Source organism: Lates calcarifer, linkage group LG17 (genome assembly GCF_001640805.2).
Source record: "Lates calcarifer isolate ASB-BC8 linkage group LG17, TLL_Latcal_v3, whole genome shotgun sequence".
Lineage (NCBI taxonomy): Eukaryota > Metazoa > Chordata > Actinopteri > Centropomidae > Lates > Lates calcarifer.
In genome coordinates, this window is record NC_066849.1 from 20,421,900 (window position 1) to 20,442,645 (window position 20,746).

The 20,746-nt window shown below is 40.4% G+C and overlaps 1 protein-coding gene across 4 annotated transcripts in view; it reads left to right on the forward strand.

Moving 5' to 3' along the window:
* sgip1a (SH3GL interacting endocytic adaptor 1a) overlaps positions 1-20,746 on the forward strand; it is a 74,440-nt gene that overhangs the window by 12,561 nt on the left and 41,133 nt on the right. For 3 of the 4 annotated variants that reach the window (XM_018696182.2, XM_051077169.1, XM_051077168.1), the window contains exon 3: positions 2,949-2,993. In XM_018696182.2, the coding sequence (XP_018551698.1) occupies positions 2,949-2,993 (45 nt within the window). Of the gene's footprint in view, positions 1-1,625; positions 2,176-2,948; positions 2,994-20,746 lie in introns of those variants that run through there. The other variant, XM_051077171.1, reaches the window with a different exon arrangement.

Consider the following 20,746-nt stretch of genomic DNA (forward strand, 5'->3'; position numbering starts at 1 on the left):
GCTACTTCACTCCTGCAGCTCCAAAACAGAGCTTATAGGGCATTAGGCTTTATTTAGCAAATCCCCCTCCCTTCCTCCTCCCTTATTCTACACTCCTCCCCTAGCTGGCATGGCAGCATTAGTCAGCTGCATAATCACCATACATACCTCTATATTTGTACAAGCAAATGGCCAAAAATCAGCCTAGTTGTCTCAGGCATGCCCAATTCAGTATATTGATGGCATTACAGTACAATGCATGAGCAAATATCCACAATACAATGAGGCCTCAACACTAGCACAATGGTAAATATCTCTCATGATTGTCAGTGGACACTAGATGGCAGTGCAGGAGAAGATGTTAGCTGTCTAGCAGTCAAGGGAAGTGAGCAGGAGTGAGACAAGGAATAATGTAGAAGAAAATGGGAGAGGGGGGAGAGAATGGAAAATAGAGATGTTGAGAGAACAGAAAAGATGAAGTAGTTGTGAAGACAAAAGAAGGGGACGCAGCAGAAAATTTCAAAAAAGGTTAGAGGGCAGGAAAGTCATTAAGCGCAACTTTGGAGTGAGGGGGTGAGGGAAGGACAAGGGGGAAGGGGGTTAAAGCAAGGGGCAGGGTTGGAGGGTGGGGACCCCCTCCTTGGGAGCATCTGCTGGGTGTTAAAACAGATGAGCTGGGCAAGGAAAGACTGAGGGATGAAAGGAGGGAGGAGGCGAATGACAAGATGAGCCACATGGAGGCAGCTTGGCAAGAATTCAGCTTGGGTGAAAACAAGAAAAAGTGTGAAAGAAAGAAAGAATGCATGACTTTGTAGGATTCAATGGGCATGAAGAGGCACATAGCTGGGTCTGGTTAAAGCATGACGAAAGACAGATAGATGGGCAGATGGAAAAAGAGATACTTATTTGTGCCTCTGGACAAAATTAGTTGCCTCAGACTACTGGATGCCCCAAACATGCAGTACACATCCATGTCTGTATACAGAGTCATCTGTGTGAATGCCCTTCTGCTAAGTCTGCACCTAAGACTGAATATTTAGGGGGGGGTTGTTGTTGTTTTTTTACGTACTTACTTATTGGATGTTCCTCACTAAATATTTTGTCTGTCAGTCACAGCTATAAAGGATATTTTGTGAGGCATCCACTATCTGAAAATATGAAATGAAATACATTCCACACAAGCCAAAAAAACACACAGATTGATATCTTTAAAAAAAGCTTTATGAACCAGTACTGAAGTTTAGTTTTCTCAGTATGTTTGCTTACAGATTTCTCCCAATTCTTTATCAGACTCTGTAAGTAATATTAGGAGAAATCCAGAATAAATAACTCTCAACTCTCAGGTTACAGTTAAAAGAAATATATGTGTGTGTGTATATATGTATGTATATATATATATATGTGTGTGTGTGTGTGTGTGTGTATATATATATATTATATATATATATATATATATATATACACACACACACACACACACACACAAGAATTACAAAACACTAACATGACTAATGTATGGTAAAGTTGTGCAGTATTGGTGATTTAATTATGTTTTTTCAGTATCACTTTAGTCTTTCATCTGTTTGTTGTGTTTTTGTAGGTTTGCCTAATTGTCAGTCTCCTCTGCTCTTAGGTTTTTCCACATAAACATTCACCTCCTCTGTCCCTCTCTCTCTCTCCCTCTCCACCTCCACAGTCTCATAGAAAATTAATCAGCATACACACACACACAAACACAAGCGCACACCCCTCTCTGGTGGGCTGGTCTGTCTGTCATCAGCCCTTCCTGCTAATTGGCTGCAGCTGTAGCCTGCGTTGCCATGACGTCACGCTGATCGATCCTCGTCCCAGTGCAGTGGGAAAGCACAGAGACAGAAAAAGACAGCGGAGTGAAACAGGCTGGCAGAGAGAGGGGAAGGTGGGAGGGAACGGGGAGGAGAGGAGAGCGAGCGAGAGAGAGAGAGGGCAGAGTGAAACCACACCGATATTCCAGGGAGGGCGGGACACAGACACAGGGACACACAAGCAGCCACTACCGGAATAGTCACTGTGCAGGAGAGTGCTGGGCAAATATTTTGTGTGAGGGTTGTCAGCATGGGTTGTAACTTGGCTCGCACCTTCACGTTATTCTCTCCACCAGCATATAATTAATGTCATTCACCGCTGGGCAGGCTCGGCACACTGCACTGTCATAAGGTAGGGTGAAGGGGAGGGGTGCATGTGTGTGTATGTATCTGTTGTTTTTGTGTATCCTCTGTATTTGCTCTGTACATGTCTGTTGGCTACCTCTGTGCTTTAACTTTGATGAGTAAAAATATGTGTGTGTTTAGTGTATGCGATATTTGTCAAGCAAGAGAGGTTACTAATGTAGAGTTCTCTTGGGCCATAGTGTCAGGAGATTCAAGCTGTAAGCCATGTGACTCCACACAGACCTGCAGGGATTGGCTGAAGCCATCTGTGACCTCAGCCAACTACCTCCGCCCCTCCTCAACACTCCCACCCCCCATTCCCAAACACACACACACACACACAACCCTCCCTCCCTCTCAGTCTCTCCGCCTCCCTCCCTCTCTCTACCCTGCCTCTTTTATTTATTTTTTTTCCTCCAGTTAGCTTTTCCCCCACCTCTCAGCATCCTTGCCTGAATGTGTAGGTTAGAGCCGCAGTAGCAGCAGCAGCAGCAGCAGAAGCAGCATCCATGGCTTAAGCCCCAGCTCTGATCGGCAGCTTGCCCAGCCAGGCCCCTACCCCTCCTCTCTCTCCTCTCTCTCTTTCTATCTCTCTTTGCATCTCTCCCTCCTGGGCTAGTTGACAGGCGACGTCTGGGGGTGACGGTGGCTCACAGTTAGCCAGGGCGTTAGCCACACGCACACGGCTGCTCTGCTGCCCATCAATTCTACTGTATCTCTCTGGTAACCGGGGGCTTCCTCTCTATCTCCCTCTCCCCACACCTCCTACTTTCATTTCAGGCTCCTTGGAGATAGAGGAATGCAAATCTGCAACCATGATGGAAGGTAAGATGAATATTTTTTAATTATTATGCTGTTGCCTTTTCTGTTGTAATTCAGGGTCCTTCATGTCCTTGTCCTGCAGCGGTTCATCTGGCAGAAAGCGTGTATGAGTGTGTGTGTGTGTGTTTGGGAGGTTCAGATGTCATAAGCTGCCCTGCTATTTTGAGTACATACATTCCGCTAACTTGAATGTTATTCTTAGGAAAAGGGCACAGCCACTGAATGTCTATCCACAGAGGCACAATGGCGAGGCTAAGTGAACCGTGTGTACCTTTTGTGAATGTGTGCGTGTGTGTGCATATGTCTGAGTATCTCCCCCCCCGGTTTCCCATCGTAAAGGATTATTTGGATTTATTGTGCAGGAGGGCTTACGTGCCCAGCTGGCTCACTTGTATAAATTCTCTTTGTATGGTGCACTCTGAAACACATTCACACACAAACATATATGCTCTCAGTGCTGTATGTCTCTGCTGTGCATCTGCTCACACTACATTACCATTTTACCTGTCTATTTGGGTGGGTTCATGTGTACTTTTGTACCCACCCATGGTTGGACTGATCCAACAAGTATAGTGAGGAAGAAGAGAATTGATGATTGTTTTAGTATCATGTCCCTTTAATTGATGACATCATTAGGGGGAAGGCCAGTGATGGAGGGATGAATCCCTACAGCTCTGCAGCTGGCACGCAAAAGCCTCCATCCATCCATTTGCTTCACAGTGTATTTAATGTTTCTCACCTTTCATATGGTTTTGGCATCCTATATTTAACTAACCAATGATTTTCTAATGCGACAACAGCAGTCAATTAATTTAAGCTTTCATAGACATAGTCAAAGATGCACAGACATTTTGAGGCGGTGGACATTGTAAATATAGGTTAAAAATATTGCTTACAATGTTAATCAGGTGCTTTAACTGGTTATTTTTTTGTTCATTTTTCAAAACAGCTTGATGATGCTATTCCAGCGCATGTAGTAAATGAACTCCATGCCAGTGTGTCTGCTGCTAAGGAAGAATCTCATTAGCTGGTTGTCTGGTTGTGTCTGTGTTTGTCTATCAGTGTTTGGACATGATGGATGATCGCTGCCTCTTCACATGTTGTGATTTCTCAGTGTTTTCACACCAGAGAATGAATAATGCTGTGTAACAGTAGCCAGTTCTTTTAAAATTAAGAAAACATCTGTAGAGTGGACTGGTGACTATACATTGATTTTGAGCTGCCAGTTTTAAGATAGTTGATATTTTCCAGTAGTTTGCAGTTTGGTATGTTAAGCTGCCATTTTCAGCTATGTTTAATGCACTGTTTTTTCTCATTTTCATTTTGAATGCTGACCCTCCAGGTACGTGTTTTTGTAAGATGCAGTGGAAGGTGTAGTTATATTTGCTCAGCCAACATTTCAGCCAAGTTTTACAGAAGTGACAGTAAAGATATCATGAAATGTCATGAAAGTAATCACAAAATTTAAGACTAATCCAGTAATTTAAAGCCTTTTTGTTCAAGAGAAAGGGGGAATTGGTTTGTAGATACTGTAGATCACATGTGTCATACATCCAAACAGGCAGCTCTTAGCTAATATTACACAATGAAATCTGCTTAAAAAATTTCTGTGTAACTGAAAAATGAATGGTACTGGAATGGTTATCTGACCAAATGCTCTAGCTCTGTTGAACTGAACTGTTCATAAATCTCATGATCAGTTTCTCATTGGAGACCATGACTTAGAACGTTTTTCATGGCTGTTCCTACTGTTAACTGCCCATCTGTACTAAACAAAGGTCTGTGATTACTGGCCTGCTGTGTGAAGTCAGACTAGATCTAAATTTAAATTGAATGAAGGACATTTTAATCAGCTAAAGTGGCTGATTCAACAATAATGACTTCTCCTGAATGTCAGATAACGGTGTAAATTGCCCTGCAACTGTATCACGAAAAAGGCGAAAATAGTCTGTCAGAGTAGGTTGTAATGACAACAATCATAACAGAATCACTGTTTGTCACATACATGTCATTATACAGGCTACACACTGCTCAGTAGGTTATAATTTAGATGATGCATAAGGCTACACCCTTTCTGTCCTTGTCGTAGTTAAGACAGAACTGTGTTTGTAGGATACACCTACCTCATGCACTATCGTATCTAATAATTGCATGCTGACTGCACAGGTATAGATGCACAATAGGTAATTATAAATATTTGTTCTCTCAGGGTGATAATAACAGACAACACAATAACCTGTAGTTAATGATCAACCCACAGTTGACAGATTGGCTGACTGATTGAGTGTTTTCCCCTTGGTATTTGATTTATGAAACAGTCAGTATGTGTCTTGAAGGTAAAGCCAAGGTCTTGCTCAGTGATGATCAGTAAAACAGAATAGTGATGTGATCTAGAAAACACTAATGTTTTTTCTGGGTGTTAGGTAACAGGTAATCTAGAGAATGTCTCCTCTTTTTCAGGGCACAAATCTTAGGGTTTGATTTTATGCACAATCAGAAGAGCAGAATTACACAAAAAATAGTAGTGTCACAGAAGTGATTGATCCTACAATAAGTAAGGATTCTCCAACTTTACCTTCACAGTAACGGATGATAATCTAATCTATTTTGCTCAGTCCTCCCCTGCAAGTGTGCTGTCCTGTCATCGTTGGCTTTTGTCATGAGCCAAGTTGTTAGGTAACAGTGGCAAGGAAAAAAAACAGACCGTCTGTGAACAGCTTCCCTTCCATTAGCATGGCTAGTACAGGCTTAGCATGGACTGTGTGAGGGCAGGATTACAGTCAGGTGTTAAAATTGGATGCTAATCCTTGTTAGCTCTGCTTTTTAAAGCCCCATGCCTTGGCCAGCATGGCCCGTTCCTGGGTAACACACAGGGTAGAAGACAAAGGGTGATTACTTCATTTTAATTCAAAGACACAGGGGCATGCATCTGATGGTTTGTGCTACTATCAAGCGCCAATCACCATCAGGTAAATTCAATTCAGGAAAGCAAAAACGCATTCATGCTTTCAGGAAAACATTTCATTATTTCCTTGAAAGACCTTCTCCCCCTGTTTACAACAACTTAATAGTACTTACTATGATCATTTGCTATACATTTTGTGGGTTTACTGGAAGTGGGATTACTGGCTGTGGTGGATAGCCTGTGTACATCAATTAGGCAGATGTCATTTTAAGTAACAAATCTCCTGTATGCTTTTCAGTACTCATGAGAGCTTGCACTTGTGTGGTAGTTGTTCTATTAGTGACTTACTCATCTCTCCTCAAGGTAATGTGCTGTGTAGTGTGGTCTCATTGGACTTAAACGGGAGGAGCTGTGAGGAGGGGGCTCAGACATCAAAGCAATTGTGTGTGACAGATTAAATCTTTAACTGCGTAAGAACTGTGTGACATTTACAAAATTACATAAGATAATATCAATGACTACACTTTCTCCAAGTCCAATAAGTAGGAAAGTAAGTACAGTTTTATTGGAGTAGAAGTCTTGGTTTTGGGATTAGTTTATCTTAAACACTTTGGTTTAGAGCAAAATATGACAGCCACTATGCTGCAACAAAGTTTGACATATTTATGTGACCCATGATTCATAATTACTTTGGTAATACTCCTTAGCTTTCATCTAGCATCATGTTTGGTCAAAGTGACATATTATCTTGAAAACCCGTGGGTTGATTACCAGACAATTTTCTGTGTATACAACTGGTCCCAAGAGGACCAGGAATTCTAATGCTTTTAGTGACCCTCTGACCTTCACTCTAACACTATCAAGCTAAAACTTCCCCTCATACACAAGAAACAGCATCAGAAAGTAGTATGCAGTAGTGTGCATGACATTTTCTCCTGCTCCCATTTTCTCCTGCTCCCTAGAGCCCAAACATTTAGCATTTTGGACAGTTGTTCCACCCTCAGGCCAAAATGTAAACTTCATACACAAAATTTCTCATCGTTCCTATTTATAGATTGTTATAAAAATTGCTGCGCACATTTACAGCAGGTTCCCATGGGAAAACCCTTTTGATTTTAATTACCCCATGGCATTTCCTGTAACACCACCATCAGGACAAAACTTCCAGCACTGATAAGGCACTAAGTATAGCAAAATTAGCATGTTGTTTTCTGTAAGGCTTCGGTGTGTTGTCAGAATGTTGTTGACTCCATCCAACAATTTTGTGGGTTGTAATGAACACTGCAGACTCTTGTGGCCACTGGCAGGGCGTCAGACTTGTAGTCTTGTTAATCCTAGTTGCGAGCTGTAGGAATCACACTGTCACAGGGAGAACCAGTACTTAGAGCTTGCCTGGCTGAGACCTGTATAAACCCTTGACTGGAATGCTGCAGAGTAGAGGGCAGAGAGGACATTAGGCCATATGGTGGGATCAGCTACATTCCTTTAATGGTCTATTACCTGACCTTATATGAAATAATAATTTAATAATTTTTTGCTTCTGTTATTATGGCAGAGTGGGGAAGTTCTCAAATAGTAAATTATATCAGCATAATTATATTGGTTCTGCTATGATACAGTTAAAAAGAAATTAAGTTATGTCATGTCTGTTTGTTCCAGCTCATGGTATACATGCATGCAGGGTCATAACCACTGACTCAGCTTGTCAAAAGCATCTCAGCATAAAAGATCATATCTTTCAGTTGAGTTGTAATGAAAGCATCATGGGATTGCTGCTGAGATCCCTGTGGAATAACCAGTGTGTGAGTTCATGGGTCTAGTGCCACCACTGCAACCATAGCTTAACATTAGCCCATCGTGATTATCAACTCTGTCATAAAAGGTTTATATTTGTATTGATAGAGTACTGTTACTGTTACTGATACTAGTAGTACATACATATCTCATGTATGCTGAAAGACCTTGGATTTAAGATATGTATCTATTCATGTGGTAGCAGAATCATGCTGACTGCAGTAATCATGTGCGTTTGCATTTTACCTGCTTACATGAGCATACATATTTTCCAATTTTTCATTTCATTTTTTTCATTCTTTTTCTGTCACACAAACACACTCAAACAACAACAATAGCACTACCATAACCTGTTACTTCAGGAAGCCTTAGAGAAGGATCAGCGATGTCACATAGTCAGCACATCTCCAGTCAACTCTGCTCAATTTACCATCACATCCAATAGGCTGTAACTCTTCCTCCAAGGGACTCTGCTGCCATATTGTTTCCCAGGTAACAATTATGAGGCTGACTCATGTCAGTTCAGGTAATGAGCTGGGCACTGGATTTCTGGATAAATAGATATTTGATTTCTTAGGATGAGCACAAAAACATAAAAGATGGCTAGTGGTGTACCAGGGTACTGTACCATTGTTGTGGAAATATTTTTGATGGTATATTTTTTCTTTTGAAGTTTTCTTGCACACGGATTGCCACACTACTTCTTGTTGCAGACCCAAATGAGTAATTCAGTGTCTTGCCATTGGCCTAAACACATAACTCATGTGGGCTGATGCATTGGAAACAGCCCTCAGTAGCCTAGGAGAAATTTTTATGTTGGTATGAAACAGAGCAGCAAACCTTCTGTGAATGTGGAATGCATGAATGCAGAATTGTATCTCCCTGCCATCCCTCATGATCGGTGCCACTTATTCTCCATCCTGAGTCATAGTTTGAGTCCATGTTTGTCCTCGTGTTAGGCTAATCTGGTCCTCCATAGACACAGCTGTACATAGCATCCTTCCACTTTTCATAGCAAATAAAAGCTGTATACATACATGCACACAGGTCTTAGATTGTTGTAGTCCCCTCACTTAAAGTAGTTTAAATTCACACTGTCACAGAATGTTTAAGTGAGAAAAATTATTAAATGCCTGCATGTTTTTGAGCTGTGCACAAAGCAATCTAAGACACTGCGTGTTAACTGAAGTATGTATGGTTGGGGAGGTGATAGACAAGGCTACTTCTGACGTCAGGATGTATTCTGGAGAAGTGACAAGTCTGAGTCACTGGCTTTTCCTAATAATAACTTAAGTGTGTGCATGGATGCTAATACAACATTAGACAATGCTGGCATGAAAAACTGGTGCATGTATACGTCTGTTCAATTATCAAAGTGCATGTTTGTGTGTGCCCTCTTCAAAAAGTGTGGCAGACACAAAGGAAAGCTCATTGTCAAATGTGTGACAGCAGAATGGGTCCATTGTGGCTGTGCTTGACAATAAGTTTGACAGAGACCCAAATGAACTTTCCCACAACAAAGACACGCAGGGACAGAGACTCAGGAGAGGAGGAGGCGAAGGGAAAGTGGTCAAAATGAATCGGCTTGTTCTTGTTTGCTCTCTTCCCGACACCATATTCATTCATTCATAGACACAACATCCTCGCAACAGCCCTTCCAAATTCCATCTTCACCCCCTCCCCTCTCTCTCTCACACACACACACACACATAGACAAGCTTATGTAATGGTGCCGAAGATTCAGAGCTAGATAAACAGACATGTTTGTGTAACTCACTGTCAGCAAGATGAGGTTCTCTTACAGTGTAATCAGACTGTTTGCTTGAATGACATATCAGATCCAGCGTGAAAAAATGTCTTTGTCAAAAATGTCATCATATAAAAACAACTGTTAAAGGTATTTGTGCATTCGGCAGGATCAGGCTTTGACAATGCAGAGTAGTTAAAAAATGAGAAGCACTGCACATAATTTAGCTGGTAATTTTCCTTGACTAAATGATGTTGTTATACTTTCAAAAATAATTTCCCATGCAGTAGTTGCTTCTTATCTCCCCACCAGTGTCATCCTGGTTATTTAAATTGAAATGTTACACATAGCACATTAAAAACAAACAGGAAATAGCACAGACTGTTAACCAGCAGAGTAGGGATGCTGTTTTCAGTCTGACGGGGCCCACACAGCGATGAATGGGATCTGCTGTTAGTGATGTTTAATCAGTGGCTCTAGTTTTGTAATAAAATGATGGTCTAGTGTAGTGTCATTGATGTGATGGCACCATGGGTGTGTTTGTGTCATGGTTTCTGACAAGAAAGGAACAGGGAAGTTCTCAGATGGTTCCATCAACGAGCAGAATTCAGGTGAGAACCAATTAAATGTAGTTCACTGTCGCCTTATTATGTTGTATTGTGTGAAACAGTGTAATGTGCTAGTTGTTTGACTGACTCATCATCTGCGTGTCCTTTCTTTCACACACATCACAAGGATGTGTTCAGGTCACAGCCTAGATCCTCTGTGAGCCTAACACCATGGATTACAAGGTCCTTGTGTATCTCTCTCTCAGTCCCAGGACACAAACACAAAAAAATGCTGCTGTCATAATAGTGTCTTTTACAGAGTCCATAGCAGTGCAGCTAGGAGAGCAATCCACAGTACCCAATTAGGGCAGAGACAGAGAATGAAAGACAGAGAGACAGAAAAAAAGCTGACACAAGCTGGGAGATAGAAAGCGAGTGTGAAGAGTATGCTATAAAGCCATTTCCAGGAAAAAGAAGGTAAATAAAATGAGGAGTGGTGGAGATTGAAAAGGAGATGAAGTGAGTTAAAATGCCCTGGTAGAGTAGCGTGAGAGTGGAAGAGATACATGGAGAGCAGCAATGCGTGTCAGAGCCCTGGAGGGAGAGGGCAAGACAAATAGATACAGAGGGTGGGAGGAGAGGACAGAGCGATAATCATGAAAAGCCTGTATTTTGTTAAGTCACTTCCTTGTTTTTGTCTTTTTTTTCTGAGTGTGATCAGCTCGTTTGGTGGTGGGAGATTTAGAATTTAATAGATGGGGTAACACAGACTTGGTATCCTAGATTTTATTTTGTTTTGTTAAAATTTTAACCCTCTGTATTTGGATTCCCATCTTTGTTCAAAATGGCAACTTCAAATATACTCTCACTTCGTCATGTCATGCTATTCAGATTAGAAGTTTGTCCACATCATTGATCCCGAGTTGATGTATGAACTCATTCATTGTCGTTTAATCTTGATGACCTTTTTCTCAAATACATCAGTGCTCTAACAATAGTAACCATGACTGTATAGCATCTTTGTCTTCACTCTACCTCTGCTGTTTACACCGCGTACTATCACTTTTCCATGTGAGAACCTTTCTCTTGTTGGGAAGATCTTTCACTCCTTTCATCCCCCGAGTGTCTCTTATTTCCTGTTGTCCAGCTGATGTGGAATGCTTCTCTTTTCCTTTCCTGCACCATATTTCATATTATTGAAGAAGGAGTGAAGAGACATGGTGGCAGGGATGCCCTCGGGGAAGTGGGATTTATTTGGCCATATAATATTCATGTGCTTCTCTGCATAATGTATTCAGCTCCCAAGCTGACTCTTAGTGCTTGGCTTAATCTTCTTTCACTCTGCTTAATTAATAAATCAACATGAAATCTTATTACAGTTAAATGGATTAAATTGTGTGTGTGGTGTTTTTCTTTCCTTTGGAGGTAAACATCAGCACACATGATCATTATATGAGTACTGATGCACTGATGAGATGTGTTGTGTTTTTTGGAGCACCCACTTACCTTCAGCTTGCGTCATCTACTTCAATTAGTGATTTCTTTAGTTTCCCAGAATACCTTTCAGTGAGCCCCAGGGGAACAGCATGACTTATTCTGCGATGGGTTACATCTGCAGGAATACTGTAAGGGGGAAATTAGAGGAGTAGTAATGATATACAAAAGCAAAAAACACTTTTCCTTTGGAGAAATCAATTGGTTATGCCCCAGTTTCTCAAAATACAACATGTATTGTTTGTATATAATTTCTAACAAGGGTGAAGAAAATAGTGTTCCCTTTTTTGAAAGTAGTTTCATCTTGATGGTTGACTCTCCAAAGACCTGTTTGCTCTTTGACTCTGGAAGCTAACATGAAAACTTGCATTCTATCTTTGATATGTCAGCTCACATCATTTTGCATTTGTCTAGCTTTGTCCAACTATCTGTGGGAGTAAGAGAAATATAGCAGCAAAGAACAAAATAGGAGAAAAAATACAAGCTTGACTGCTGACATCAGTTTTTTTATGATTCTTTTTAGGCTTCATCTTTCCTTCCTTCCTCCATCCTTCCATTTTATAGATATTTCCTTTCAGCACCAGGTTTATTAGAAAAAGTGGCATTGTATTCGTCTATGTATGTGTGACAAATCCCCTCTTTGCCATATCGGTGGATGTGTCAGGGTCGGGCACTCTGCGTGTATTTGTACTCTGTGGCTACGAGCCAGACCAGTGCAAACAGATGTCACTTTCAATCAGCGGAGGATGCACTAGCACAGTGATGCAGAGACACAGCTACAGGAAGAGATTAGTGGCGTTTAGATTGATAACTGGTTGGGTTGAGAGATGTAGTGATGAGGGAGGGATTGAGAGGTTGAAGGGCTGCACAGAGAGAGATGTAGGGATTGAGGGTGAGAGAAATGTGATTCATGAAAGAGGGATGATAAATGAGTGTTTTTAGGATGTGATTAAAGAGAGAAACATGGCATGTGTAGAAGAGTCTCACCAGCTGTATGTGACATGATTTTGGTATGCCACTGTTTACATGGAAAGTTTCAAATTGTGTGAATGTCAGGTTTTATGTGTCTGTACTCTCTGTGTACATTAGGCTACAGACCTGGCTTCCATCCAGTCTTAACTTACTCATTCACTTACCTCATTCGTTCTCGCACTCAGGATTATTTTAACGCAGCATGTGCACATGCAGTTAAAAATAACCGTTTTTGCAAACATGACTCTCAAGTTGATGTCACTCTCTAAAAATGGGGTCATTGTTATTGGTCCTCAAGTCTTTACTAAACAAGATTAGTTGAAGATTAGAAGAGATTCTCCATCTCTGCATTTGTATCTAAGAGCACTGAGCAGTAATCATTAGTGTGTGTGTGTGTGTATGTGTGTGTGTGTGTGGGAGGGAGCAATTGGTGAAAATCTTTCTCGTTTTTGGTGCCTTAATTTGGAGAAGAAAAAACAGTGGTGGCATATTTTGGCATATTTTCACACAGGTTTGACACAGCTTTTATATTTTTTTAGGAATTAACTCCAAGTGAGCGGCAGTATACTCTACGGGTAACCTATGATATTATGAATAAATTGAAGGATTAATAAGAGCAATCATAAATGCATGAAGACATATATTCTTGACTTGTATTAGCTGCATGCTTTTAGATAAATAGTCATCATCAAAGTATGATGTAGCTTTATGTCTGACACTGTGAATTCAGTAAGATATGAAACATGCCCAGCTGCCCACCTTAGTGCACCACAGGAGACTGACTGAGCAGTTTTTTACACAAAGATAAATGCTGATGCTTTTTTCCCCTTTATGTGCACAAAACTCAGATTATGTTAACCCAAACAGGTTCTTGTAAATAAGAAAAACCATGACTAAAACCATAATCCAAATGAAAATGCATTTAACCAATTTCTAACCACTATAGTTTAATTTATTCTCAGTCCCAACAAAACTCCAATTACAATAGCTGTGGAGGTAGTTTCATTTCTATTGATATAAACAGACTGTGAGGGCTGTGTAGTCATTTTAATATGGGCAGACAGTGACCACAATTTTTAGGGTGTACTATAGGTGTGCTATATGTACACAACAGATTAATGTTTCCATAAAGGTGTGCATGTTTGTGTGTGTGATATTGGTAAGATGTTGAAGAGTTGTTCGTCCATTGTGCCAGCAACTATCAGATGGATGACTCATAGCAGATAGGATTTCATTAGCAGACATCAGGCCTTCCACAGAATAGAGGAGCCATTGATTTTCACCATATCAGCAGGGAGGGAGACAAGGGGGGAGAGAAAGGGGAGGATAGGAGACATGGGTACAGAGAGAACCGCAGCTGAGAGAAAAACTGCACATCAGTGAAACTAAATCACAAGGCACAAAGCACCTGTCATCTGTAGTCCTACTGTAAGACACTGCTGAGGAGTAGGTGTTGGCTGTACACCGCTCAGTGTCTGTGACTAATGAAAGATGGCTGCAAAGGATTTTCTGATATTCTGTTTGTCTGTGAGTCATTTCTTATGTTGATATCATTCAGCAAATTGTTAAGATTCACCAGGGGGAGATGGAGAACGAAGCTTTGTGTTGAGAACTATGCTGTTATAAAGGGGAATGCAATTTGTTATTTGTACTGTTCCTCAGCTCCTGTGTTTTGGAGTTTTGACATAACAGTATTTCAGTTTGTCATGCCGGTAATTGTTTTCACAGCTGACATCCTCATAGGAGTTCCTCCACATTGGCCCAGAGACTGTTACTGTAACCTATGATGATTTCATTTACTTCTTTTTGTGTATGTGTGTGTTGTTGTATTAAAATCTGACTCCAAGCACTGTCATAAATAAAAGGAAATGGATTGACTCAAGCAGTTAAATATCTACTCTGGGATTACTTGTCAAAGGCTTAATTCTCTCTGCCTGGAAGTATTGATAGCAGAAGTGTTAGGAAAATTCTGAATATCAGTGGTGACAAGTACAGGCTCTGTCTTTTTTGAGATTCACTTTAGTTTGAACCAGCTAAACTGTCATCTGTAACACACAGTCCTGTCTGTTGCCTCTCAGCTGCCCATGGACATGTAGTGTCATGTTAGAGAGACAGAAGGGGGCCATGTAGTGTGGCATGAATTCAATGATGCTCTCGTTTTTCGCTTTTTAGTGCAATGCATTGATGTCACCTGCGATTTCAGGTTTTATTTCATTTCATCAGACTGCTATAAAGGCAGCAGCAAAAGTGCCTCCAATTACATTAGTTTATGCAGCACTGTTAGCTGACTTAAGTTGCTTTGTCATGCTAGGGTTATAAATGTCAAAATAACCTGGAGCCTTCATATAGCCAGCAAGCCAAAGCTATTTCACACTTTTGTGCTTTGCCAGACAGTACAGAAGAAAATGACAGTTAGAGAGAAGGGAGGAAGGTAAAAAAAAAATAAAAAATACATGTGAGTTGATATGAACTGGGCTGAGTATGAGTTGCAGTTGTTCTCATTACACTCATTGCTCCTGCCAACTTTTAACATTTTCTCAGAGATTCAGTGCCTCATTGACCTTATTGTTCAGGGACTGAGTGAGATTCATATTTGGTAATTTAGCATCCTTTGCAAAACAAATGGGCTAGGCAGACCCTTGTGGCCAGAGCACAATTTGTCCAAATTAAAAGGGAGACTGGAGGAAAAGGAAGTTACTCCCCTCACTTTACCACAGTGTTAACCAGTATTTATAGTTGGTGACAGTGAGGCAGGAATAGGAATGTTTTCCTGTCTTACTTCTTATGAAATGAGATTAGGTTGTCTAACAAGTCTTGTCTTTAACCATCAGCAGAATGTGTCATCCTCCAGGGTTTTTTGAGGTTGATTTGCATTAAACACAAATACAGAATGTTTGACAAACTACCCTCCACCCATGCTTAGGGCTCCCCCTCCCTACACACACACACACACACACACACACACACACACAGAATCACAAGGTTTTGTTTTGTCCTTTTGGTTCCCCTCTGGCAAGTCATAAGGCTCTGCAAATAGTTTTATTTGCTAACATTTGGAAACTAAAATGGAGATTGTTGTCAGCACTGTTCAGGAGTATTTTGGTTCATGTCAGGTATTCCCCGAATGTTTTAGAGCAACAGCAGCATCTATTTAGCTACTTTTGCCTTGAATAAAACTGGAATTTTAAATCTTTCAGTGTCCAAGAGCTGAAATGAATGTGTATCTTCTCTCTTTCTACTGGAACAAGGAGTTATTGACAACAGGTCTTATTTTATGGTTAATGTGTAATTGAATCTGTTTTTCCCATAAATGGGAGTTTCTCGAATTATACAGGCACCATCAGTAAAAAGAGGATGTAACTGGATGGATCTTAAATTGATATTTGTTAATGAAATTAGGTGGTTTATTACACTGTTTCCTGACCAGTGTATTTATACAAGTCCCTCAAAACTTAACTGTGCAAGGTGTTTACTTTATGTACTCACTCAAATTTCTTATTTAAGTGCCCAAAGCTAACAGACCTCATCATCATCTGTGATATCTCGTTCCTCGATAAAATATTTAGAATGTATGCCTTCTGTTTCATTTCATTGACCTAAAATTTTAACTGTTACAAAATATCAGCAGTAAGAAATAGTGTTTCATATTCTTTTTCATCACGGCATGGTAGAGAGGGAGTGGGAGCATAAAAGTCTTTCAACCCTTTATACCGTCTCATAAAAGCACAGCAGTGGAGTTATACATAGTACAAGCTTGTATGCACCTATGTCTGTTTATACAGGTATTTGTGTGTCAGTGTATGTTTGCAGCTGCTTGAGGAATTCTGTTTGATGTGAGGCCACACTGTCCTCCATTTTGCATTACTTTAGTGGCAGCAGTTTTCTGCAATGGCCCCTTTTGTTGTTTTAGAAGTACCAGCATGTTACATAACATGCAGTCACTAAGAACATTGTCTTTTTTTCCCCAGTACCTTTGCGCAGTTTACACAGCATGTGTACACAGCGTTCACAGCACATACTGACTGAGTGGTGAGGAAAAAACACAAGTTATGTTGCCCTAAGTGAGACATAAAGAAATGTACAGAGCCAGAAGCGCAAGAATTAGCAAGCATTACATTTGCTTTGTTTTGTTTCATACCTTTTTTTAATGCTTTTTGTGACTTCATAACTTTCAAGAATGGCAGGAAAAGGATGAGAGAAAAATCAAACAAGTTCATGAGTCATGATTTTTGCAAAGGTTGTGTGTGTGTGAGAGAGAGACCATTTTTAGCAAGCAGAAAAGGGTTCTGTGATCTTATGGTCTGAAAGGTTACGTATAGCAGTAGGGTAGTTAGAGTACTCTGTATGTGTTGCCTAAGTCAACCTGCAGGTTATGTAAGCTTTTCCATAACACCGGATTGCTGGGCGTTAGAGTGACACTGGAATTGATGGTGTGTTCCCTCAAAGTGGTTCCAGATCTTGTGGTTCATCAGTGTTTCGCCACATCCCCTCTCCTTTTCAGCCTCTCCTCCTCCTTGTGTCACTCTCCCTTTCACTCCCCCTCCTCTCCTTTCAAAGACAAACAGCACTCCACCATTTCATTGATGCCAGAGGTTCTTTATTTGAGGACTGTGACTGTGAGAAGATGTATTTGGAGGTTTTTAATAGGTCCTCATCTTAATGAACCATAGATAGTCAGGATATTCCTTTCCCCACCAAATGCTGACCAAACCTATAATCTGGGTGTGAACAGGGGAGGGGTGGAGTCAAGCGGTCTGCCTTAAACAGCACGAACAGAGATTAGATTGTTGAGAGCGAATAAGGAATAAGGGAAAATGTAATCCACAGGAATTTGGGCCAGCTTTTTTTGGATCCCATCACAATGAGAGGAACATGATAGAAAGTAGTACTTTAGTGGCTGATCTCATCCATTAACACAAAGTGTGCTGGGTTGATACAGCTCCTCTCTGTTGTATTCTCCCATCACTCCTTTCCTCCCTCTTTCCTGTCCTTATTTTCATTTTTTTAACAAAGAAAGTCATTTCCTGTTCTCCCCTGGGGCACATGGAAGGAGGACCAGGCTGCATCTGAGCTACTGATACACATCAACTTTCTGTCAAGCTTCATCTGGACACACACACACACACACACACACACACACACACACACACACACACACACACATACACATGCTTTCTGCTTACTGCTCATGTGGAAACTTTTCATTCTGGGCAGACTCATAATCTGACTAGCAATCTACTGTACTGCCTGTGTCTCATTCTCTCTCTCTCACACATCACATGTACAGACACTCTCGTTGTTTTTCTTGCTTGCAAACAGACCATAGTAGCCGTGTCCTGTAGTTGGCATGGTAGCTGAGAAATATCTGATTGGATGCTTGGAGAGCAGAAAGCAGTGCCCAGAAGAGAAGTGATGTAGGAGTCTGTCCACATCCATCTTCCACGTCTTTCTCAGTTTACCTCATTTATCCATTTCTTTTCTCAAAGTACAAAGATTTTGTGTTGATTTAACCTAGACAAAGCATTCAGGGAGACAAAATTCATAACCCTGTGCAGTAATTGAAAAGTTTCTGGTTTGAGCCATTGTAATCCAGTGATACTGCTCTTTCACAAGGTTTTAGGACTAATAGTCAGCAGAGACTGAGATATCCTGACTTACTGGGTTTTCTACTGTGGGTTAAGATCTCAAAATGCTCAATCCTGGTTTTTAATGTACTATAGAAGACATTAACTGTTTCTTTTTTACAAGCTGAGTTGTACTCTTTTTACTTTCTCTTTAAGGTCATTTTCAATGAATCATCTAATCTAAATCTAAAATGTCAACAATAATCCATCGAAACAAAAATCCCTGTGCCCAAAGTGAAAGTGATGACTGCAACTGCTCTCTTACTCCAACAGCCTAAAAACAAATTTCCTCTTGAGTTGGAGAAGCTGTAACCTGCAAGTGTTGGTATTCTTATCAGATAAATCAACAATTAATCAGTTAATCACTTGAATCACTACAGCAAATCAAACTTATAATACACAAAGTGAAATAACATGAACTGAAATGTAATCATTGAGGATTACACAATATGGACTGTGTTTCCAGAGACACTGAGGTGTTCCTGGTCTATCTGCTCTATGCAGGGCATTGAAGTGGTGCTGACCTCTGAGGGGCTAACACTCTGATGAATGGTGTATCACAGGAGAGGAGGAGGAGGAGAGAGAGTTTATCAATTAAACTCCACTTTACCATCAGTTTTGTTCACCCAGGACGACAGGCAAACACGTGTGGAAGAAAAATAGTGAACAGGGTGAGGGCTCTGATTCAGTAGCAGTGTTTATGGTATTTGTAGTTTTTGTGAATAATCTGTTCATTCTTCCATTATCACTCAGTGTCCATCCCCAGTTTTTTCAAGAGAATCACAGCCATTTACATGATCAGTTACTTTGTGCATTGGCCAACAGAGAGGGGATTTGGCATTGAGAAAAGTACCCATCATTCAGTGCACTGGCAAGACAAGTGATGTGGTACCCAGGATCATATCTACCAATACACACACACCCTCAGACACTCATTTGCTTTATAGAACTTGGATAAAAAGCTGTGCTCAGGATCATAAAGGAAAGGTTCACTGGGAGTAATTGAGAGTGGAAGCTGAGTTTCTGTAGCATAACATGCTGTTTCACTGTTGTAAAATAGGTGCTTGATTTTACTATCTCAAGTCTCCCCATAAAGTTTTTAGTTTTATTATCAAAGCAATCAAAGTGGGCAAATAACAATCAAACTGCTGTTCCAATATCCTAATTGTGGCTTGGATGGTTACCTTGGACTGAAGCCCAGCTGATTAATATTTGCCTAAGAACTGCACTGAAACACTTTTTTTTTTCGTTTTCTTCTGTTCATCTATACTTGGTATTGATACATCATATCCTAACAATGAACACTTCTTATGCCATCCACCATAATGGCCCTACAACAAATACTACCTTTGAAAAACAAGGATTTAAGGCTTATACATGTAGGTTTTATAAAGTCAGTAGTTGTTGTGAGGCTGCAGTCAGAATGATACAGAGTTTTGTGATATTTTGTTAAGTCTTTGTATGAACACAACTGAGTTTATCATACAAGCATTAGAGAACATTGACATATATTGTAGCTTAGAAACAAACATACAAAAGAACGGAACAAATACAGGCAGATTGTCCAGATTACATAAACAATTTTCCAAATACACATCCCATACAACTCAGTACAAACCACATGGTATAGATCATTTTCCAGCTTCCAGTTTTGGCTCTCTCATTTCCAGTTTTGCTGCAGGGCATTGAACTTCTTAACACGTGTGTGTGTCTGTCTGTCTGTCTGTTTGTGTGAGAGAATTTAATCAGGTTGTTCCATCCACTCCATCTTTGCATTTACCGTCCCCCAGTCTAGAGAGGTCAGTTGGTCAGCTGGTCTCTACACTCAGTGTTTGGGTATAGAACATCATATTTTGAGGGGGGAAAAAAAACAAAAAAACCTATGGGCCAGGTAACCATGAAATCTAGTAAGGATATTCATGTTGGCCAAAGGTGATTTATTGTAATTTCAGTGTCTTTATGACCTTTCATCTAGCTCAAGTATTACTCAAATTTATTCTTGAAAAACAAACAAACAAAAAAAAATCCAAATTAAATATATATTACCATTGTACATTCATGTTCAGAAGTGGTCTTGATGACAAATGACAAAATGTCAACTTTGCTCAAAATATCTTGCCAAATTGCCATTGCAGAGGACAGTGCTGTCTTAGGAGATATTTTGTTTTAGAGACTGTATGGCTTCTCCTCTTGCACCTTTAGACCATCCACCCATAGGTCAAACTTTGATGATGATGGTCATGATGTAAGATGTAACAAATGTTCCACAAAATGAATGTGTGTGATCAGCTGCTAGGCCCAAAAGGGGTTCTGTTTATGTCTTCGTTTAGTTGTTTATTCTTAATCATTACTGGCCAGTCTGTTCTGTAAAATTGTAAAATTGATTCATCAGTGACTCATATCACATGTGGGCTTGTGTTTGCTTCGCATGTAAGTGTAGGAGTGTGTGTGCGTGTGCACCTTTTCTCACCACAGACTCTCCATCCTTCCTCCTCCTCCTCCTAATACAATGTAGAGTTCATACTCAGTGCAAACACAGATCTCCCAGTTTGGGGGGAAAAAAAGAAGATCCATCCTCTCATCTGTGAATCACACTTTATTGTACACCCACTCGGTCTTTTGCCTTATTGCTCAACAACTTTGAATCACCGCATTTGGTCCTGAAAATGATG